Source organism: Empidonax traillii, unplaced genomic scaffold, assembly GCF_003031625.1.
Source record: "Empidonax traillii isolate 1590-97213 ecotype Southwest subspecies unplaced genomic scaffold, ASM303162v1 scaffold195:size1760703, whole genome shotgun sequence".
Taxonomy (NCBI): Eukaryota; Metazoa; Chordata; class Aves; order Passeriformes; family Tyrannidae; genus Empidonax; species Empidonax traillii.
Genome location: NW_020955388.1, coordinates 1,688,168 through 1,702,879, shown reverse-complemented (window position 1 = coordinate 1,702,879; position 14,712 = coordinate 1,688,168). Strand labels below are relative to the sequence as shown.

The window sequence follows — 14,712 nt, the reverse complement described above, 5'->3', positions numbered from 1 at the left end:
TCCATTACTAAACCACTTTGGATGCCTCCAGAATAGGAGGCTCTGTATTTAGCCATTCCACTAAGGAAAGGCTTCATTTTTCTTGGAGGCAAAGAGTGATTTTGATCTGCTCTGCACCTCTGTTTCTATGTCTTTACTAACTCCTAAAATGAGAAAGCAGAAGTGTGTATCTTTACATATTTTTTACTAAAAGCTGAGCCTGCAGCTTTATTGCAAGTAATAAAACTGCTGTCTTACTCTAGAAGTTCTCTCAGGAATTTTACTGTTAGACATCTTAAGCTAACTATCAAATTAGGAGAGATTATGGATTTGCATTTTCTTCAAAGGTCAGCACAGTAATCCACTACTCTAAATCCTGCTCATTCTTACTGTGGTGATTGAAGAAAATCATTGACTTCATGACACAGTCTGCATGAAGTCAGATTTCATCCAAATTAAATGAGGTGCCAGTAAGATTCAGCCACTTGTTCAAAGGAAAACTAAAGATGACTTATGGAGATGATTTCAATGAATGTATTAAAAATAACTTTTCATGTAAAAAGTTTGGTAACTTACTCCCAGATTCTGCAGTTTTTTTATTTTTTAAGTTAGTCAAATGAAGAGGCTATTTTTTTTTTTTTTTTGGTGAGCTTAAATAAATTCATGTTTGCTTTTTTCCAGGCAGATAGTTTTTCTGTGCCACCAACATTGAATGTTTCACTTCAGTTGTCTTGTGTTTTGGCATATTTCACAAACCTTAAGAGTTTTGATAACTGTCTGAGGTTAATTTACGATATAACTGATCCCGCCCTGAAATTTTTCAATCTCTAAATGACCCTTATGTAACCTTTAAATACATTCTTCTCTAAGTCTTTAGGAATGAGAAACCACTCTGTGGCTAGAGAAAAAAAAATCCACTTTTTAAGAACTCTCACTGACACAAGGGGCTGAGAAGATGCCCAAGAGGCTCTAGTTGTACCAACTGTTTTAATTAGCCCCTGCCAGGTCTCCTTAGGCACACTATGGTGACTGCAGTTCATTTCTTGTCTGAGCTCTAGTACTCTGGACCAGTCTTGTACTAGTCCTTGTTTGCTGCTCTTACTCCAGTGATTTACTGAAATTAGCCTCTCCAGATCTCATGGAATTTTGTTCAGTAGTACTCCAGCTGTCACAGATATTTCACAAAACTTGTAGAAAGCTGTCACCTTTCCAAATTCTCTGGCATAGCAACAAAATGATAATCACGATGATCAAAAATTCTCGATTCATAATCAAATGAAATCCTCCGCTTCTCATTAAGCACCTTTATTTCTCCAATTTTTTATAACCAAATGTAATTACTTCACATGCTAGAAAAACATTTAGAACAATAACATAGAAAATTATGTAAAGCTTATGGAAAAATGGAATAATTTAGGCTGGAAAAGACCCTTAAGATCACTGAGTCCAACTGCTTCTCCCAGTCATTTTGTTCTTCTTCCCATTCCTTCTCCTGTTCCTTTTTCCCCTTTTCCTGTCCCCCTTCCTCTTTTTCTTCCAGTTTTTACTTTTTCTATTCTTATTCTAAGCACTTCTCCCTGATTTTCATCTTCATTCTTTATCTTGTCTTTCATCTTCCCTTTTTCTTCCCCCATTCCTCTTTACCCATCGTATTCTCATCCAGTTCCTCCTCCTCTTTTCCAAACTCCTCCCTCTCTTCTTCCTACGTGTTTATTCCTGTATCTAGACAGAGTTAGTGCCGAGTGGCAAAGTGCTAATGGCTACTACTGATGAAAGACATTCTACAATCACCATATTGAAAAAAATTCTGTTCTGGGTTTTTTCTGTTTTTTTTTTCATTTTTTAATGTGTGTGGATCTGTGAGCAGGAGCCACAGTTAACTTCTTTCTCCCTGCTTTTTGCAACACTTCATTGTATGTCGAGGGCCAGTTCAGGCTCCTCCATGCTAAAAGTTAAAACTTGCATAAACCTGGAGTGTAAATAAAAAACATACCAATTTTCATTAAAAATCTGATATTAACCAGAAAAAAATGCTCAGCTATCTGTGTAATCAATGACTGGCAAGATAATATGACTAACTATCAATCCAAATTATAGTCAGTCAGTTTGGCATGTTCCCAGCTGTACTGTTGCCTAGACTCTTTCTACAATTATTAGCCATATTTTTATTGCTTTCAGAGACTGCATTATACTTTCTATGGCTTCTATGCTAATGAGTGCTGCTTTGCTCCTGCTCTGCTCCTGGTTCTGATGTTAGAGACAGCACTTCTGTTTCTTGGCTACGTTATCAAAACAAGTGTAGAAGTCTTATTATCATAAACTCCATGGCATGGAAAATAATCAAACACTAATGTTCAGGATGTGGACCAAACTTCTGCTTGCCTTCTCCCATTCACTGAAGACAATGAGAGTGCCTAATAAGGTGGGGTTTGGCTCCTGGGATAAATGGGGATTTGGTCCTATATAGGCTAACTAGCTACACCAAACTAAAAAACCATAAGGGATAAAGGTAACTGAGACCACCTTCTGCCTCAGCTGCAAATATGAAGTGAAGGGAGCTAACTGAATGATCAAAGATCTGTAAGCCAAAAGAAGAAGGTTTCACATACTCGTATTTATCCCATAGGGGTAAGAGAATATATCTATACAGTTGTCAAGCATGCTTCAACAGATATTCCTTTCCAAAAAATTGTAAACGAGATGACTAAAGAGTACTGTAAACTAAGTAAGTACAGAGTATAATATTTAGGAACTAAGCAAACATAAGGAACAGTCTGTTACTAATATTCAGAGGCTTCTAAAAGCTACAATTTTAAGACATGACCACCAGCATTCTTCCTTATCTTCATTACTGTATGTATATCTGATGTTAACCTGAGGGATATGAGGCATTTTAATTTTCAGGAATGCTTCTCAGATATGGCCCATTTAGAGGGTGAAAAGAATAAATTCTTTCTAATTGCTGAGGCATGTATGTGCTCCAAGTAGGTACCTGATGTGACAGATTCTGTGATGTTTAAATTGTTCAAAGAAAGTCCTAGTGACTGCCGTGATGAAGATGACGATGTGCTGCTTGACGACCCCGATGATGGCCGGGCAGGCTTTCCAGTATTTCCAGTCTCTGCTTTTAAACGATCATTTTCAGCTTTCAATATCTCAATTTCATTCTATATACAAAACAAATCAAGATAAAAGCACAGCAGGTTATTCTTTTGGAAAAGCACTAAAGGTAGTATTCTGGTGATGCTGTTCCCCTGAAGTAGCTAACTTACTAGTAAGTTTACCACTTAACTCTTAAATGAAGGGAAACCCTCCGATAACCTTGTTTCAGCTTTTACTGAAAAGTTACTAAGTCAAGATAGTTACTAAAAACATAAACTTCAAGCTGCTATGTTTATTGTACACTTGACCATAATTTGAGTGTGGTGAAAATTTTCCCAGCTATCCCCACTTTTTAAAGCTACTTTCTATTGTCAAACACCTTAGGAAACAGTCAGCTAAGAAAGCTACTGGATATGTCGAAGTTTCTGAAGTCATAGAAAATTATTACTGCCATTGAATGTAAAATTTAAGCAGTAACTTCACAGAAAAATTAAATTAAAAATAGACAGAACGGACAGCTAGAATTTGATAGTTAACAACTTCATAACCCTTCTTGCTATCAGACAAGACTTTCTGATCATTCAAACATGGGATTGTTCACAAAACAGAGAGCAAACTCTGATGAAAACATACAGTGACAGATGAATCAGAACAACTGGGATTTTTTTTAGCTAAATCCTCTGTGGTGCCAAGTGATTATTGAATGTACAATAAAAAAATGAAAACAGCCTGAGAATCGTCTGGTACCAGCTAAACCTAGCTTTCAGTTGCTTCATGAAGCACAGTACAAAGCAACTGCTTATTCTTGTAGACGGTTTTGCACATCAAATTTAATTCCATATTCACTAACATCCTGTTAAAAATCTTATTTTTTTTTTATGGAGGCTGCACAGCTACATTATACAAGTAAAAACATAAGGGATAGCATTACAAAAAAACCCTGCAGCAGCTACAAAAAGATTAGATGACATACACAAAGGTGAGGAGATAGTGAAAGGGAAGGAATAATCCAATAAAATAGGGACAGAAGGTAATCGATGAGTGCACTAGTTTTGCCTGGAGTTCAAACTGGGAGCTGTGGTGAAATGAGTCATGCAATCTCCAGCTACTCTGCAGTTTACGCTGATTAATTGCATAGCTCTTAGCAGTCTTCCACTTATATGAGCTTTTGGTTTTTATGGTGCTTTTAATATATAAGTATTCATATATCATTCTCACCAGTCCTACTTTTCCCCCTTACCAATATTTGTCAATTCTCAAAAATACCAAGAGTTTGCCAGCTGCAAGGTGGTTGCCTGTCCTTTTGGGAAAACTCGAGACAAAGCGGTGATTACCCGCAACAGCATCTCAGCTAGTTGCCCCTGACCAGATTTGATGAAGTTCAGATTTTGGAGGCCTGTTACTATAGCAGTCTCCTGTCTCTGGGGAGTTCACTTGTTTTAGGCACTCATATCCTAGGATAAGCCTGTAATCATGATAAGCATTCACATCCTTTTCTCCACCATTGCAATTAACTTTTAGCAGCTCAAGGTCAAGTATTTTACTTATGTCTGGACAATTGAAACCATATTTATGGAGCAGTTCCCCCTAATTGAAGTTCAGCCAAATATCCCACAGCAATACTGGCACCTAGTGCTGTGAGCATCTAGGAGGGCGGCAGGTACTACAGATGTTTAAAGGTGTGGCTAAGACTGCTATAGGCATGGTATAAAAAAAGAGGTCTAGAAAAGACAGCAAAGCACACCAATTTTATAGTTATGAAATCAGTTGCTTTGGTCATCTATACAGAAGTGCCTAAAGGCACACCTGACCTAAGCACCCAGCACAGAGCAATTCAGCTGACAAGCCACTGAGCTGGATTCAGCTGTGAAAATGTGGACTTCCAGTGACACGACATGGTCTTCCATGGGTAGAATGCTAAACCTATATGTCCTGGGAAGATGCAAATACTTGAGGCTGGTTCAAATGGTAACAAGTGTCTATGTTCAAACAACTCAGTTTCACCCTCTGTAACTATCTTAGGATGATTTTAGGATAGGTGTTTAGCCCCCACTACTACAGGACTAAAACTCAAATGACTACAACTGGAGTTTTTCACCTAGTTCATACCTAGACTTCTAAATGTATCTGTCCTTGTCTCAACTGAATTCACAACCCATGGTCTTGATTTTGTTTCCCAAATGCAGATTTATAGTGCCTTCAGGGATGACGTAGGTATCTCACCTGTCATTCCAGAAGGGCCCAGTTCTGCTGAAGGACCTATGTCATACTGTGTGGATACTGTAGATACTTTTGGGGACCCACCATGATACTAGACATTTGTATATGAGCGACAGAGTCAAATCCCATGAAACTCTGTGCTCCACTGAAGAACACTTCCATTCTTTTTGCAGCCTTTCAGCCTCACGAAACGGAAAGTTTTCTGATGTAAAATGCGTTCAGGAAAGATTTGGAGCAGTATCACAACATAATGTAGCAAAATTTTATGATGCTGGACATAGTAATTAGTTCAATTTCACATTCTCTGCTTTAGGAAGCCACAGCTGGGTTAGGAATCAGAAATGATAAGAGAGTATGAATATACAATCTCACCCTTCCATGGCTCAAGGATTTAAAGCTCTGTAGAAATCACTTTTGATCTGCTTATCTGTCATGTTGCTTACCCCAGTCATAGGGTTTAGATAATAAATATCCTTTGGGCAGGGATTATGTCTTCTTCCATATCTCTTAAACACATTTTAGCTATTAGTATAAATGCTAAGAATATCTTTATTATAAGGTGAACATTTATCATACTCATCCTTCAGATGTACTGCCAACCTAGCAATTTACTTGGTATCAACACTCTTTTGGCAACTGGACCAAAGTACTAGGAAAGGAAATACACCTAGTGTACCTTTGGTGTGTACCTCTGTCATCACTTAAGCTACTGCACTGACCTGCATGCGGTTCATAGCTTCCCGAATCTGATCCAGATGGTGTGCAGAGCTGAGGGCTTCAAGACGAATATCCGTTAATTTTAGCTCCTTCTCCCTCAGCTCACTTTTTAGCTGAAGAATAATTTCAGCCTCTGCCTCTGTGCACTCACAGATCCTAAAGAGGAGTAGGAAACAGGAGGGAGATTAAAGGAAGGTTCTCTCCCCAAAGCAGTATCATTACTAAATATCAAAGTACAGAAAGATTCTTGCTGCTGGTGAAACCTATGGGTGAAGAAAGAAACATATCAAAGAAATATGAAAAGACTCAAACTGAAAATTAAAAAAAGAAAGAAGCCCTCTCAAGATGAAATGATCACCTTGCTTTATAGATCTCTAGTTTAGTTTACTCTGGTGAAAAATAAATTCTTACTACTTTTCAGGTGTATTTGAGTGTGCCTCACCCACTGGCTTTAATTTGATTTTATATTTGTGCCATTTCTTTGGTATAAATTTTATGATTACTCTAAGTAACAATAGTCAGAACTGAAGTACGCTGACTAAATTGTACTACTGATACCTTTGTTAGGGATCAGTAGTTTTCTCTGCTTTGAACAGTACACAGAAGGACAGTCTTTGACTTCATGGTCTAGAAGATTTTTATCTGTAATGGTTTCAACTTGTGATGGCTGATGTTTTGCCTATAGTCTGTCATTTTTTAATGTATGATATATGAAATAATGTAGGTTGGTTTTGCCTTTTTTTTTTTTCCCTAAAGACTGGGTTAAAAATAATTACCACATGGTTATTTTTCATGAGCATTAATTTTAAGGAAAGGATTGATTATAGTGTGAGAAAAGATTGAAGTATGACTGGCCAAGGGACCCACAACTGTCCAGCTCTCATGACAGACTGTTTTGCCTCTTTGTATCATCAGCAAAACCACCAGTAGAAAATAAATCACTGAATTTTGGCTACATTGTTAAACTAAACAGTATTTCCAGTCAGCTCAATAAATGTTATTTGTTCTTTATTCATCATCATCATGGCTCACAGTTAATATTTGCAGAACAATTTCAATATGAAAAATATTTTATAAAAATAAGTACTATTATTGTAATTATTACTGCTAATATACCAAACAAAGAACAAAAGCCAACATTTAATTGCCAGAACGCATGCAAAGGCATTTTGGGAAAGAAGATGCAGCACTCTTCAGGTCAGCAGTTGAGTATATAGCTCCATTTTACTGGGATCTGTGCTTGTAGACCACATGAGCATTTTGCTTTTTCTTTGATGCCCAGAGTAGGGATGAGTCAGGACTGAAGATGAGACTCAAGTTGAGAAAATATATAAAGAAATAGTACACAAAGGGAAGATGAAGAAGTTCATGGCAAAAAAAAGTCAAATAGAAGAAGAAAAATCATTAATATAATTCACAACATGCACAAATACTTTAAATTTGAGTAAAATGAAAAAAGACATATAATAGGATTTTTGTCCTTATAGTTATCATATAGTTCTTGCTTTGATGTGCCATTACTTACCTATGCTAATCAAATAAGAAATGAAATTTTATTTCCATGCATAACTTATCTCTTACAACAACTTGCACAACTGGAAAGTCATCTCTTTTTTGGCTATTTTATTTTGGTTGTTTTTTTTTTTTTTTTTTTTTTTTTTTTTTTTTTTTTTTTTTTTTTTTTTTTTTTTTTTTTTTTTTTGGTATATCTTGGGAAGGTATGGGGAAAAAAATCTTGGCAAGCCTGCTTTAAAAATTACAAAAATGAAGCTGAGAGAAGGGCTACGGTTCTTGAAAAAACAGGAAAAAGCTGTCTCAATTCTTAAGGTAAGCAGATGGAAGCAGAAAGTATGAACTTTACTTTCTTTTGCAGTTTTCCAGAACTAACTAAAATTACACAAGAAGATGAGACCTTATCAGAAGGAACCAAAACAAAAAAGACAAGTTAGCATTCCTGAGCAGTCACAGAAAGAAGCTCAGAAGTCTGATCAGATTCCAAAGGTTTAAAGTAGGTAGAAAGACTTTTACTTTTTCCTTCTTGTTACAATCTCGGAATTTTTAAATCAATAGGTTGCTTTAGGTTGAAGAAATAAGTAAGTCATGATCTTTGAACAGAGGTGGCAGACAATTATGAAAAGTCTCAAAGAAGACAGGAATTTAAACTACGCAATGAAAAACCAAGTCTTCCAAATCAAATTACATTATCTGTATAACAGACAAAGAAATTAATCTAAATAAAAAAATTTTATGCAATGTCTCTGCTATCCTGTGTGGGAAGGTCACAATAACAAAAAAATATGATAATATGATTAGAAAGATCACTGTTTAAAAATATTATGGAGGAAGAACCAGAAGGCTGTAAGCCGGACAAAGTTTAGGAACTTAAGGCTCAGAGGCCTAACAGCCATGGAAAAGGCTTGGGTTAAAAGACTAGATGTGTGGGTTTGCCCTCGATAAATTCTGGGAACACTAGCACATCTAGAGAACAAGTCAAAGACACAAAGAAAAAACAGCAGAGTTGGTGGAGACAGGATAAAGTTATGAGATTAGATCTATGAATCATGAGTAATTAATTTTGCAGAATAAAAGGGTTTTGTTCAAGTTCAGCCATTTTCTAGTAATGCTTTTACTTTTCATTATTAAGGTGACTTTTAAATTGATAGTAAGTCAAACATTAGGGTCCCAAACACGTAGAAATCCTCCTCTCAAAACACACATATACCTGAAACCATAAAAATATGAGCTTCCTATAAAATAATTGAACAAAACTACAGAGGTCTAGATGAGTTCTTTCTTTCTAGTCTGTACACAATCTAAGAAAAGGAAAATATTTATTCTGAAAGGGTTTATTTTGTGGGAATATTTGCTGTCAAACTCCTAAACTTAGTATATAAAAATCACTCATCTATAAAAACTTGATCCTAAAAGGCACATAATCTGACACAGAGTAATTCTATTATAAAGCTCAGTAATCAGTCACAGGACTAGAATTCCCTGAGAGCCTTAAAGAAGAGTAACTGTGACCTGATTATTCTCAATTAGGACGAAGAAAGTAAGGCTGGCATCAGTAGTAGGTATTTTTTTGAAAAGAGTTTAATTTCCTCAAATTATAAATAGCTATAATTTTAGCAGAATGGAAAAAAAATAGCAGAAGAATATAGATGAGAGCTGAGAACTCTGTAAGAAGAATATATAAGATATTCAAAAAATAACAAAGAAATGGGAGAGTTGTTGATTGATGACTTGTTTCCAGACTGAAACATTAAGGGTGGTAATTTGAATAAAATATAAAAGTATAGCCCCATGAAAAATCCAAGCTAATAAAATGAAGGAAATAGATTAAAACCTATATATATTACTAGCTACAAAGTAGATAAAGTAATAACAGGAGGAATAAGTATAATGTAAAAATTCATAGCTACCTGGAAAAAAAAAAAGATATTTTTTGTATGTCATGAAGAAAGGAAACTACTACTTGGCCTTTATCAAGTGGATATGATAAAGTTGGTCCCAGGACAGCACAACAAAAACTTCTGGAAAGGCATCTGGAATGAAGTTTGTACTGCAAGGTGATCTGGGGTAAGGTCTATGAAAGGAGAGAACGACGTAGTAAAGAACTGCTGGAGGAGTAGTGTGTAAATGGTGTGAAGCTCACAAGAAATCTGGCAAACGGATGGACCTCAAGATTAAAACTTCACAGCTGCTGGCAATGGTTTCTGGACTGCAAATGCCCACACTGGAGGGGGTCTGTTTCACAGCTCATCCCCTTTGGGAAGAAGGATTTATCAAGAGAGACACTTACGCAGATGCTGACTGGGATGGTTTCATTGACGTTGCCCCACATTCTCCTGAGCTGTGGGGTAACTTAGGTGAGGAAGGAAGGGAGGAGTCTGTCAGCTCTTCTATGTCCGAATGTGAGGAAGGAGGTTTGGTGGACTTCTTCTTTCCAAAGGCCTGTTTGAAAGAGCTTCTTAGCTGGAAAACAAACACAGGGCAAGATAATTTTCCTCATCACAGTACTTTGTGTGCAGCTCATGTTTTGAAAAGTTAGTTTGCAGATGCCATCCTAGCCACTGCCTGAGGTCAGTATGCAGAAGCAAGGTATTAACATATGCAACACAGTATCTCTAGAAACATGATACAGTGTTTTGGTTTGACTTTATTAATCCAGCGGAGTGCAAAAGTAATGCTATGGAAAAAGTGCAGGACTGAGTGGTATGATTGTGGGGGAGGGGTGCTCATTTAAAGCCATTAAGCCCCGGTGGAATCCCATTCTCATGGCATTCCCTTCAAGGGGTGGCTTTAAATAACCACTTTGCATCTAGGTACAAGGTAGAACCTGCTGTTACCAAATGTGGAAATCAAAAAATAAGTCCAATTTACTGGGTTTGCCAATTTACTTTCCCCATTAAAACTTTGAATGGCCAAACTATGAAAATGCTGTGGTTTGGATTGCAAGCAAGAGGATTTAAGCTGGGACATGAGGTTTGCTCTGTTCTACTGCTGAGAAGAATGTTAGCTGAAAGGTATATACTATTTGTTGCAGTTTCCTTTAGAGTGGTAATATCTCTGAACATACAAGCATTGCCTTTTCCATCTAGAAGCTCTTATCCAGCATTGAAAAGGGACAGAATAGCCAAAGAGCCATTTATTTCAGGAGCCAGGGTGACAACAGTTTTGTGTGCAGTGAATTTTAAGTAGCCCATTCACCGATACCTTTACCTAAATAAAAAAGTTGTTCATCTTAGGAAAAATGTGGGTGTTGTTTTTTATTTTCAGAAAGTTGTTTTGATTAAAATTGTATAGAACTCAATGACCAACCGATTCCTCTGTAAAAAATGAGGTATTCAAATACGTCATTTTCATGGTATAATTCGAGAGTGGGGAGTGTGACAACTGATCATAATGAGAAACAAACCCTTTCCAGCTCATGATATCTAATAAGAAAGAAATGGGTTTTGGCTACATTCTCCCTTTCTATAGCCTAAACTTTGAGATTAAAATTAATAGAAACAAACTGAGAAGACATACAGGATAATCTGTTTTTAGAAGGTGTAAAAGCCTACTGCCAAAATAAATAGCAATCATGCCAAGATAGGGTTTTTTTATAGATGCATGCCAACTTTTCCATGGTTTATATTCACCTCACTTCCTTTAGAGTTCACCTTGCAGAAACATGAAAGAATGTGGAATTACAAATCAAGGGAATGAAGGCTTATCAGTATTTTAAAACAAATGTTTATGCAGGTAATATTTTTAAAACAACAAAAATGTATTTTCTGATTGTTTACTGAAAGTGTCTGATTAAACCTTTAGCACTATGTGATATTTGTATGTTCCAGTTGAGAAGCACCTTAATTTCTTTAAACACCGCACTACTTTTAAATTAGAATTCTTACAGATGTCAACTTCCTCCATTGCTGCCTAACATATTGGAGTCAAGCCTTTGCATCAAACTCTAACTGAAGAAAAATCAAACAGGGTTTCACTGTGGCCCAGAGACGGTTTTGGTCAGAACAGCTATTTTAAGGTTGTTAGTTTTTGAGCTTTTTTGTAGTTGTTGTGTTGTTGTTTGTGGGTTTGTTTGTTTTGTTTTTAATTACCTTGACTTAGGCAAATAAATCCCTGCTGATATTCAACAATTTTTAGTTTGCTGGTAGTGTCACAGTATGGCTACACATGAATTGATTTATGTCCATCTGATCCCACAGGAATATTTTGGATGAAATGTACTGTCATGTTACTCAGACTCTCGTAAATGACATAATATCTAAAAGATAGTTTTAAGCCTGCTGTGTACTTACCCAGTTTTTCTTTTTCTTTTTCTTGGAATCAGCGTCATTACCACTCCCAATGCTTGAATGACTTGTAGCACTGTTGATACTGGAAACGCTTTCTGAAGAATGTTGCCGCCTTATACGTAAATCTAAAGAAAAGAAATTACTTTGAAATCCTTCTGTTTCAATACAATAATCATTCTTATATTTATGTAGCATCTTCCTCCTCAACAGTAGTTTAAACGAACATAAATGCCTTTGATACCTGTAGTGACTCAGATTAAAGTTATTGCTGCCTGTGAGAAACCACACAGGGTTCAAGGGGGATGGGTACACTTATTCTAACACTTGTGACATTCTCCAAACTGGGGTGTTACTGTCCTGAAGGCAATGACCCTGCACAGCAATCTATGCACACGTAACCTCACAGCTGAACAGTGTCTGTTACAGATTATTGTCTTATTATTGTCACATGTACTACATTTCTGAGGATTACAGGTCCTATTTGACTTGTAGCAGCCTTAGTCAGTGTTCAGATGTTACCTTCTAATATACCTTGATGGAAATAAACAGGCATTATGGAAATGGAAATAAACATTCATTAAAAATGAATGAAAGAAAATAACCAAGAAGGAGAGAGTATTAGAAGTGGTTGGTGAGGCTTTTGAGTTTCAATTTCTTAAAAGACTTTGATACCTATATCTTAATCACTGGAAAATATTCGTGCAGAACGTGCCTACTAATACCAAGGAAAATTACTTTTTAGATTATTTTCCACTTCCTAGAAGTTAGCTTTGCTGCACTTAATTCATGCAGTGAAATGACCTTAAGGCAAACATCTAAATAATGATCTCTCTAAAGAAAGATCAATGACACTTTAAAAAATGAATACTGTGATTATTTTTCTATTCAAGTAATTCCTTTGCTGTTGCTTATCAACAGGCACTTTTGAAGTATATATTTATCATGTGATAGCTGCCTAACTGCAATGACAAATTAATTTAACATCTGGAATTTAAAATGCCTGCTTTCCTGCACTGATTTAACACTTCATAAAGGAGCTGAGCTGTTTTCAGTCCATCTCTTAACAATCAGAATGCCAGTCTACAAAGCTACAAATTTGACTGGATTTCCAAGCTATTAACATGTTACACCATAAGACTTTACTAGTGTCTTCATTGTACTTCAGTACACAACTGCAGTGACATGTTTAACTACTGACACCCAGCAATCAATTCCTGGCCACCCAGTTCTAAGAAGATAAAGCTCCAGGGACTCTGGCAGAGAAAGCTTCTGCAAGATTTCCAGCTCTGGAAATACCACAAGTATGCCTACCATTCACTGCAGAGCGTGCTTGCCTTTGCAACACAGTCCCCAAACAACAGAAAAAAATAGTGACTTTAGTTTGTTTGTTTTTTTTTTCCCCTGAGGAGAAACTCTATTTATTTTAACAGTGGCAAAACCATACCTTTGTGGGTATGATCAGGACCGTTCAAGGCTCCTTGAATAGCAGCTTGTGCAGCAGAATTCTGGGCTTTTAGCATTTCAATGGTTTCCCTCAGCTCTATAAGCTCAGACTCCTGTGGGAAGAGCAAAGAGAGCTGAAAATATATATTAAAGAACAATTTTTGTCTAAGTTAAGAAAAATAAAATACAAGAGTGGTCACACTAAAGTTCATAGGACTGCTTGGGTGAACAGAAGGGCAACAACAAAATAGAATGTATACGTTTTCTCCAAAGATATCAGTGAACTAATGTATTCTTTTTCATTTATTCGAAATAAAGCAATCATGCTATTTTTAAGGAGACTAATGTAAAAAGGGTCTCAATCAAGTATTCAAAATAAAATTGAGAGAAACCCAACAATGTTATTACAAAAGACAATAAAACCATTTGAATAACATCCTTTAGTATATGAGGCTACTGTTTAGTGGATGAATCTCAACCTGAATCTGTGTATTTTTCAAAATATTTAAGTTGTTTAATACTAATTCAATTTAAAAGCCCCTGTTTAATAGTAACTGTCCTGCAAGTTGAAGTAAAATTACTCCACTTGAGTGCAGGAAGCTCTGTATCAGAACACACAGCTGAGTTTTATTAAAAAATAACTGTTATTACTGCTTTTATTACTTCCATGTCGGTCCAGCCTGAATTTATACAATAAGGGTTAAAGGAATTTAAACTCAACAGCAGAGGAAAGAAGTGAAGGAAAAGAACATAGTCTAAATCTTTAGGGAAAGAAATTTGGAAATGATCAGTTTCAATGTCACTACTTAGCCTCTTCCGGAAAGAAAACCCTCTTAGGGAAATCGTACTTTGTAAAACAGTCAAAAGCTTTGGTTCTAAGACAATTCCATTGAATTTTGGTGGTGGTGGGTTTTTTTGGCTTGTTTTTTTTTTTCCTCCCTATGATGAGAAAAAAGCAAGCAATACAAACATTTTCCATCCAGTTCACAATGAGTCTCACCACATTTCATCTGTTGGTGCTCAACCAGACTATGAAATGTTATTTTTGTAGACAGTTACACTGACTCCAGTGGTGAATAGTAGCTCACTGATAAACAGTTTCTTTCACAGTTTGGCTCAGTAAGGGCTGTTTATAGGATATTGTTCAAAATCAATAAGCTGCAGAGTTTCAATCCTGGAAGGTGCTAAGCAACTTCTTAATCCTGAGCTTGGTACAAAGGTGCATATTAAATTTATTCCCTATCAGGTTTAGATTTTTTCCCCCATTAGATAAAACACAGCTAAAACCAAAATTGTTTACTCATGAATAGGATGCCTAACCTGCATTAACTCCCTGAATGGGGTTATTTTTCTCTACTTAAAAGTTCTTCCCTTCCTGTAATTCTATCATTCTGACAACGCTGGCAGGCTGGAAAGGAGCACTACAGCAGCTTATGATCAGTCTTTGTTA

General features: G+C 36.3%; 1 protein-coding gene across 8 annotated transcripts in view; it reads right to left on the bottom strand.

Annotated features, from left to right (window-relative positions):
- Window positions 1-14,712, bottom strand: part of NAV3 (neuron navigator 3) — a 376,614-nt gene that overhangs the window by 14,834 nt on the left and 347,068 nt on the right. For all 8 annotated transcript variants that reach the window (XM_027886771.1, XM_027886774.1, XM_027886768.1 and 5 more), the window contains 5 exons: window positions 13,264-13,375; window positions 11,823-11,944; window positions 9,821-9,993; window positions 6,021-6,174; window positions 2,972-3,146 (listed from right to left, as the gene is read on the bottom strand). In XM_027886771.1, the coding sequence (XP_027742572.1) occupies window positions 2,972-3,146; window positions 6,021-6,174; window positions 9,821-9,993; window positions 11,823-11,944; window positions 13,264-13,375 (736 nt within the window). The remainder of the gene's footprint in view (window positions 1-2,971; window positions 3,147-6,020; window positions 6,175-9,820; window positions 9,994-11,822; window positions 11,945-13,263; window positions 13,376-14,712) is intronic.